The 9,167-nt window shown below is 40.4% G+C and overlaps 1 protein-coding gene across 1 annotated transcript in view; it reads right to left on the bottom strand.

Moving 5' to 3' along the window:
* Positions 1-9,167, bottom strand: part of Tmem260 (transmembrane protein 260) — a 60,286-nt gene that overhangs the window by 26,756 nt on the left and 24,363 nt on the right. The window contains exons 5-7 of the mRNA XM_023701653.1: positions 7,580-7,693; positions 3,951-4,130; positions 2,333-2,373 (exon numbers count right to left, since the gene is read on the bottom strand). Of these exons, the coding sequence (XP_023557421.1) occupies positions 2,333-2,373; positions 3,951-4,130; positions 7,580-7,693 (335 nt within the window). The remainder of the gene's footprint in view (positions 1-2,332; positions 2,374-3,950; positions 4,131-7,579; positions 7,694-9,167) is intronic.

Raw genomic sequence — 9,167 nt, 5'->3', positions numbered from 1 at the left:
TTAAGGCGATGTTTCTGTATAGGCCAGGCTGGCCTTAATTCATGCTCTTCCTGCCTCAACTTCTCCTTTTTTTCCTTTTTTTCTTAATTTTATTGAAAAACAAATAGCAATGAGACACTTTCAAAACCAATTAGTAGGACAGTTTCAATAATTAATACATTGCATATTGTTATCTTTGTAGGGGTGATTCATAGTACAAGAGGCAGACATGATATCCTGTCTAAACACTATTAGCACAAATCTTTTTTCTCATTGAATTAAGAGAAAGTAGCTGCATATCTATCCTATTTTGCATATACAGATAAAAAATGGTCCTTCATTTGTATCCCTTTTTTGTTTAGTTTTGTCACAGATGGGTATTCCATTGCCATTCAAATATTGTAGATGCATAAATTCAACAAAATAATCCAATAGTCACTAGTCCATAATAGGACTGTAGGACTGGCGATGTCAGAAGTTGTTGACTTGAGCCTTTTATAGCTCAGCATATTAATATGGTTTACTTTTTGTACCCTATTTTTATACTTTCCTGCTGAATGGTTAAGACCAAGATAAAGCAAGACTTATATAGCAAGAAATGTAACTTTTGTATCTGATAACGTCAGTCAAGTTCCCTCAGGATTTATCCTGTAGCTCTGTACTGCACTTTGTAGATCCTTTGTTGGTGTCAGCCATGTGGATGAGTTATGGCCATTGCTTGACCAGTTTGCTCTCTGTGAAAACATCCTGAGAGAATGTTTTCTCTCCATGTGACTCTTCTTAGGCACACTCTATCTATATCATTGATCACTTTCCTCTGTGGGCCCATAATCTTCTTGATGAGAAAATTTGGGATATAACTTTTATTTTTATTTATTCTTTTTTTTCTTCACATTCTGTGGGGATTTAAAATTTAACATATCAATATTTGATGGAAAATACCTGTTCCATGTTATGTCCAAGATGTTTGATATTCAGACAGTGAGGTTCAGCTCAACTGCCTATGTTATAGGGTAATAATATCATTAAGCTTCTCTTCTGAAGGGTTAACAACTTAAGTTTGCAGACCAAAAATTAGAGAAAAAGAAGGGCTAAGGGCTGCAAGGATAGCCAATATTTTGGCCCTAGCCTTACAGGGTCAGTGAGGATTCAGGACAAGGGAGAACCTGTACTGTAACATCCTGTAACACAGCTTCTGTGTTACAAGCATGTGCCACCACACCCAGCAATTATGTCACTTAAAAAAATACCCATACACACACATTTATAAAAGTTCAGAAGAATATAGAGAAAAATGTTAGCTATCTAAGAATAGTGGCTATCTTTGCATGTTGGGATTATAGGTCATTTAAAAAATTTTTTATTATAGATAATTTTAATTTTCTTATTTTTGTCTACTTATTTTCTAATGTGAATAAGTTAATGATTCATATATATATATATATATATATATATTTTTTTTTTTTTTTTTTAATAGGGAAAAGTTGTTTAAAAAGAGAGAAAAGGTGACTGGAAGTTGGCACACAAGGCCAGGCGTGACAATCTCTGAATGCCTCATGTGAGCATGACATATTCTCTTCATACTTTTTTAAATTGTCCTGAGAGTTGCAAACTGGTAATTAGTTGGGAGGTCACTTTCATGTTAGAATAAATCTACTTTATTCAGGCATTTTAAAGTATTATAGTTGATGTGGATATTTTTAAATGCATATTTTCAACTTGTCTCAATATGAGTACATTTTAAGCAACTATTAACCCATTTTTAAAGAACTCTAGTGGATAACATAGATGAAAATATATTTGCTTAAGCTGGCTCTAATAAGGTCGGTTCTTAAAAATATGTAAATCAAAAACAGAGCTTATGACAAGGAAAGCCAAAATAAGTCATAAGAAATATAAATACATAAATTAAGCTCTGATGAATTAAAAACATACTTCTAGCCAAAACAACAAGAAAATAATTGTTCCAAATATCAAAATACAATGTCATAAAATTTCTGTGAAATAAAGACAATATAAAATCCTGGACAAAGAATAAATTATTTATAAAGCAACAGTATACTGGGTGATTTTGCATCCGACTGGCAGTTGACATTTTAGTTTTTCAGGCTTTCTCTATTCTCACAGCATTCCTATTTACTGTTGCATTTACTGCTCACTTTAAGCCTTATCTTATTGAGAAAAATGGTGTGATATGTGACAATATAGCATTTGCAAACAACTATTGATTGCAGAGATGGAAACTAATGCTCAGACGCACTTCTTCACAAAGAGAACCCAGCAATCCCTAACAGCCGTTTAAAAGGACTAATGGAGATTTATTTTAAGACAGTTTCAAATGTTTCATACTCACAACAGTATTTCAGACATACTGGATCCCATTTCAGATTTGGCCTAAACACAAAAGAGAACACTTATTTGCATAAGCATTAAACTGTAGCTTTGTTACATTACTGTATTTTAACAATTTTCACTTAAAAGATATACAATGCATATCTCTCTTCCTTTAAAGTCCACAAAGTCTTGTTGAGGTTTTAGCCAACAAAAACAAAACTTGGACAACTTTCAGCAAAGATAATAGAAATACTTAGCTAAAAATCAGTTCAACGCTTCCAGCAGGAATGAACAACACATTAATGAACAGACTGTGTGTGTGCATGTGAGAGACACGGTCTGACTGTGTAGCTCAGGCTGGCCTTGAGCTCACTATGTAGCCCAGGCTGGCCTTGAACTCCCACAACTCTCCTGCCTCAGCCTCAAGTGCTGGGATTATATTATACCTATTAACAGATTTTTTAATACTCTGTTATGAACACTCTTTGTAGTTTTGGGGGGGCATTCTGATTAGAGTTCATTATAACATGGTGGTCCATAATTTCACAATTATGTGTGAATGATACAAAGTTCAAATCTGGATTGATCAGTATAGAGCATAAATTTAAAATATCAAACTTTCAAATGTCAATAATAATCATCCTTTTATTTACTTATTTTTATGAAATATATAATATAAATAAAAGATATCATATCTAATAGCTATATATTAAATATATATACTACATATTTAAGGAATAAAGAGATTTTTTTATATAAAAATTTAAGATCCACTGTTCATTAAAGAAAGAAAATCTGACTGATTCTGTGAAGCATCAGGAAGCCCCCACAGCTTCTTGCTCCTGAGCCCGGAGAGGTAACTATGACTTTGAATTTGGTATTCATGATTCTCCTCCTTTTGAGTTTTGTTACTTTTGAATAGATCTTTGAACAAGACTGTTGAGTATCTGCAGAGTTCAGAACTCTGTATGAACAGTACCATGAGCCATATACTCTTGAGATTCTTTTAGCAACACACAGAATACAAAGCACAAGAGAAAACCCTTGAAGAACTGTCTGTCCCACACAGCTGCTGTTGGCCTCTGTTCAGGTAGCTCTTACTGTAACTATATTGACTTTTTGCGCACTACTTCTGAGGGAACGCAAGGTCCTGTGAATTTCTTTATAGCATACTACTCCCATTGACTGAACTTGTATTTTACGAAGCACTTACAGGTAGGCCTTCAGTTTGAAAGACTAATTAGTGACATGAACACAGACCCTCAATTGGTTTTTAAAGGAGTGCTTTGGCAAGGTAAATTAACCCTCCTGAGGTTTCTTCCCTCAGCTGGTTTTCAGTGGTGTCCACTCCCTGATCGAGGGCCACATGGGTGCCCTACGTTAACAAGACTGAAGATTTTCCTCTTAATGCCTGTCATCCTGAAAAGTGTATCTGGGACATACAACAGCGCGATGCTAGGCCAAGCGGTTTTGATTTTTTTCTAAAGTATGTTCAGGGTCACATTCTGAGGGGCAAGTTACCACATAAATGACTAGGTAAAATTTCTAACTGCTGTCACTGATAACACTGTTTTCTCAATCAAGGCCCAGTCCAGAAGTTTTGCCACTTTTTTCTTAGGTTTTAAGTACACGCTTACGAGGCTGAATGTTCCATATTCTTCCCTGAGAAAGTGTGTCAGAAACCCGCGCAGAGTGGTCTGGTCGCCCCAGGTCCAGCGGGCCTGGTTGAAGTAGGAAGAGATGGGGAGGTAGAGGTAGGGCAACAAGCCAGCGGAAAAGGCCAGAGCCAGGGCCGCCATGGATCCCAGGGACAGCTCCTGTAGCAAGAGCACAGGGTTTGTTTTAGCTGATTTGTCCTGCAACTTACATGTTTGCTCAAAGCTCATCTCCCAGTTTCTATCAAGTCACTACCAAACCCTCTGTCAGTGCTTCCTCTTACTGTGGGTTACAGGAATTCTGCCAGTCTGAACTCCCTTACCTGGCAAGGGAGACAGGAGGGAAGCAAATATATTAGCAACGATGCGAGGGAATCGTGCTTATTGCCACCTTTTACATTTAAAACCATGTCACACAATGCAGAGCTGCACAGCTGAGTAAGCGCTTGGACCTGATGACGTGCTGCTGGCCTGATTTTGACTATATCCCAAACATTCTCGCACCAGTTCCCGCGTCACCGTCATTAGCAGTGAACACCAAGAGGATGCTTTGTTCGGTCATGTACTGACGCCGCCATTCCTTCTTTAAGGGCTCTGAACATTCACAGAAATGTTCGGCACAGCTAGAGCTAGCTCCTGTATAGCCTCCAGGCTCACCTAACTGTTTTCTCAAGTTACATTTAGGATGGAACACTCAAGGAAATGTACTGTTATATATAAAAGTGTTTTCTCATGTATCTTACTTAGCAGAAATGCACTTCTGAGCTATACACTGCTAAAACAAAGGACTTTATCAACAAAGTTTTGTAATGATGTAAGTCCAAAAGAATGTAAGTTGTAGTATTCCAGAAAGACTGAAACACTGCCTGCTGTAATAACTGGGGCCAGGGGGTCTCTTGCAAATATCACAACTGGATATTTCCAATTTTCTTTTATAGAAAAGAGGAATTAATCTATGTGAATGAATATCGGAGCCACAGTTCACATTCACTAAAAGCAGAACAAGCAGTGGATTTAGATTAGCATTTTCAAGTAAACACTCTTAATTGAAAGTGAAGTGTTTTTGTTGTGGCACTGATTTCATTTGAGATTTCTATAGCAGTAATGAGATGCATGAAAAGAGTGCAGGAATAGCTCCCCTAATCGTACGCCTCTGCAGACCTCCAAAGTGATTCCAAGGGAAGTTCACGCTTAGGACTTGGCGCTCAGATGCACGTGCCGCAGCACATATCCTTTGTGTGAGAAATAAGCAAGAGACAGTTCTAGAGAATGGCAGAGTGAGGGGAGTGGCCCTGAGCCCAGCGCACGGTGGAGGCACCTGGGGAGTGAAAGGGATGCCAGACAAACTGGTGCTTGGGGCTCAGCCCGATCTGTTATGCCAGGATCATGTGGGGATGGGGACAAGCTGCAGCACAAATACACATACGTAGCTATGCATGGACATGTATGGAAACACGTGGGTACACGTGTCCACACCCTTCTTTTAAAAGCCTCCTAGATGACAAAGTGAGCAGCCAGGATGGAGACTAACCAACTCAGGACTCCCTGCCCTGAAGTCACCTCACAATGAGATCCAGCAGCCTGAAGACCTCACTGCTAACCTTATGTCCTAGCCGCTGCTATCTAATATGGACCTGAAGGAGGTATGCAGAAGAGTCCTAGTTCCCCAAATGTCATCATTTCTCCATAGCTTACCTCCATCCTGGGCAAATGGGCCCCTAAACCATCAACCCCGAGTTCCGCATGTTCTACACAAAGTGTTGGCAACACAGAGCATCTCTGTTTTGGGGGTCCTTCCAGAGGATGCCCCTCTCTAATGTCCACTCAGGTTGGAACTTGGGGGGATGTATGCCATGCTGCCTGGTCACCTGCCTCTGTGCATCTGCTGATCCACGAGAACTTACTTGGGATTGCTTGCTCTGTACTCCATAAAGTCTTTATGTTATGAAAGATCATCTAAAGAACTTTCTCCATACATTAGAATACCTGAATCCCACCTGCTAGGGCGTGTAACATCCTGATGAATCATGTAAGACCACCTTCAGAGTTCAATTCAATTCCAAGAAAGAGTTGCTCTTTTCTGTCAATGCTTATGTTACCCTTTTATTTACTCTTTATTTATATAACAAGAATTTTATAATCATGTTATCCTTTATGCTTTGTTGCCATGATGCTAAGAAATAAATTGTGTTCCTGTACTGGAAATTCAACCACAATGTATGAGAAAAGTGCAGTGAATATAAAGGACACACTGACATTAACGACCCCTCCCCTCTGACTCCCCTTCTCCCATCATACACTCTTCTCCCTGTTCTTGCCCCTTTCTGAGGGGACATCGTTTGCATGAGTGTCCTCTGTTGTGCTCTTACGAAAACCTGAGTCAGTCCAATCTCTGACCTCTCATGGTCATTCGGACCAGGGGGACAGCTGCAAGTCACACGGTGACAGCTCTGACGTATACAGCAGCTGACGACATACTGTGAGGCTTTTGAAACCCGCCTTTCCATGTGATAGCAGCAGCAGCAGCAGCAGCAGCAGCAGCAGCAGCAGCAGCAGCAGCAGCAGCATTCACTGTATTTTTAATCACCTCTGGTAACGACACAAAATAGGACTTGAGGAGCTGCTTCAGAGGGCGGCAAGAAGGACAGGAAAGGTGTGTTCAAGGTGAGGGGGAGAATTCCGGGGAGGATTACTGGCAGTGTGTCCTGAGTGTAGTAAATTTCTTTATTTAAACATTCATTGTATGTTTTGATCACCCCTTGCATCTGAAGTTTAGGTAGAATTACTTTCTTATTTCTGTATTTGAATTTTATTCTACTTAGTATGTGTTTTATACCATAATTCTGATTATAGCTAGGTACAATGAGCAAATAAGACGACTGATAAGTGCAGTTCTCTCTCCACAAAAAATAAGTCAAAGATGTCCACACTGGTGCTCACAGAGGCTCACCCTAAGGAGGAAGCGTAACAGAAAAAGGGCACTTGTGCTCGCAGCATTCACCCCCATCCCACCTCCTGCCTTTCCCTAGCCCAAATCTCCCAGTGCCTGACAAAGTGATTTCCCTATTGTGCTTCTTACTGCCATCGTAATTAACATAATTTTTCTTTCAGAGAAAGATGAAATGAAGATAAATCATTTTTAGTTCTAGGGAAACATATTTTAAGAACACAGTTACTTTTCAGAAATTTTACTGAGTTCACAGGGGCAGAGACGTCTGCAGTTTGTTGAGAGCTAAATCTCTAAGCACACGGTGCGAGTACGGTGCACAAGGTGGCCTGCAGTGTGCCGTGAAAGAGTAGGGGACGCTTCCTGGCACCCACACGTGTCCTCCGATGTGTCAGGAGGCCGGAGGGAAATGCAGTGGCCTTTGAGCTGATTTTCATTGAGGTGCTGTTCTGAATCATGGAGAAAATCACAAACTAGGCCAGATGCCACTGCAATCAATATTGCATATTTTTTTTTTAGCCAATACTGTTAAGGCCAAAGGCTGTTTATTCTTTACCTAAAACTCATGAAAAATTAAAGCTCCAGGTTTTCTGGCACCATAAATAGTGTACTTTACTTAAATGAAATATGATATATTTTTATTTTGATAAATTTTGAAACCTACCTTCTCTTTTAAAAGGCGAAAGAGAATCCAAGGTATTATGCATAAAACATAAATTACTATTGTGTGCTGATTACATAAACTAAGGCCGCAGCAAAAAGCACCAATTTTAGCTATCTGAAAATAAGTAGGAAAAAAAACTGAGTTAGAAATTCATCAAAATCTCTAGCACAAAAAGCTACTTTTACTATTTAAACCAAACATTTTGAATCAGCATTCAGGATAAAACAGGCGGTCGTTATACTTCATCAGTCACTAATACTTACCACTATGACTTTCTGAGAGAAGGTCTGGCCATGTTCTGCAGGCCAGCCTCAAACTCATGACCCCGCCTCAGCATCCTGGGTGCTGGGATTATGCGTCGTGCTCCACCCACCACACCCAGTTTCATCACCATAGATTTTGTTAATGCTTCCCATTTTCATGAAGCACTTGCAGTTTGACCATCTTCCAACTGACTATCCAGTGCTAACAGTAACAAGGTATTGTGTAATTTATTTTATGTTTAATTTTAACTTCTTAGCACCTGTGTGCCATGTATGATGTCTCCATTCTCAGTCTGCAGTTGGTTCGTGTACTCCACCCATTTTCGTTCCTTTTCTACTCTACCCTTCCCTCCCCTCTCCATCCACCTTCGGCACCCTTCCTTATATTGTACTTAGAAACCTGGGCGGTACCCTTGCCTTTCCGACATGTGTTCCTTTCCCAGTTGACAGAGGCTCTGCTGGACCAAACTCAGGCGGCTCCTCCTCAACTCGGCCCTCACACGGGGTGTCCCATCATGTGATGTTCACTTTCAGCAAAAGCTCTGCGAAGTCTGCTCAGCCAGAGCCCTCACCTCATCGGGGCATCCAGACGAGCATCTGAGCTCGTGCCTCTTCCTGCGTTCCACCCCGTGGCCACCCTGGCCCTGCTGCCAGCAGGAACACTGTCAGGTCAGAAGAGCCAGGTTCCCTTCACCCTGCCGCCTGCCCTCGGGAATTCTCCGTCCACTGACCCAGCCTGTGTCTTGGCTATCAGCTCCACTTTTCTTGTACATAGAACTGAGCCTGATCTCTCTCCCACAGGACAAAACCCCACTGCAGTTATCCCTAAGCCTAATGCTGCAGCAAGTGTGTCCACCATTCTTTACCAAGTGCATTAAATAACTCTCTTTAACACAAGGAAAAGATTATTTTACACAAAATCTTTAAGAGCATCATGGACCTGTTCAAGGGAACAACGGTAAGTCAGACTGTTCCATGGTTCCTACGATCTCTGGGAACACAAGGTGCCCCCACACTGAGATAACTGAGCAGTTCTGAACATGCAGGTGCCAGGCTCACGAAGACGCCAGCGATTTTTCTATTTGTGTAAAGAAAGCCAGTGCACACTACCTTTACAGAACGCTGGATTTCTTTGTAGTCTTGGTAACAGTTTAATCTCTTCTGAGCTACTTTTTACATTTATACTTTCAGTTTAAGCAAATATAAATTTGATCATTTTTACAATCAATGTGTTTATCAATGAACCATAATGATTTACAGTTTAAGGTGGTTGGTTTAACTACAGCCTGGCACTTTACAATCTCTCTCTCTCTCTCTCTCTCTCT

This window comes from Octodon degus, unplaced genomic scaffold (genome assembly GCF_000260255.1).
Source record: "Octodon degus isolate 3935 unplaced genomic scaffold, OctDeg1.0 scaffold00007, whole genome shotgun sequence".
Taxonomy (NCBI): domain Eukaryota; kingdom Metazoa; phylum Chordata; class Mammalia; order Rodentia; family Octodontidae; genus Octodon; species Octodon degus.
Note: the sequence above shows the minus strand (reverse complement) of the source record. Positions and strands in the feature narration are given on the sequence as shown.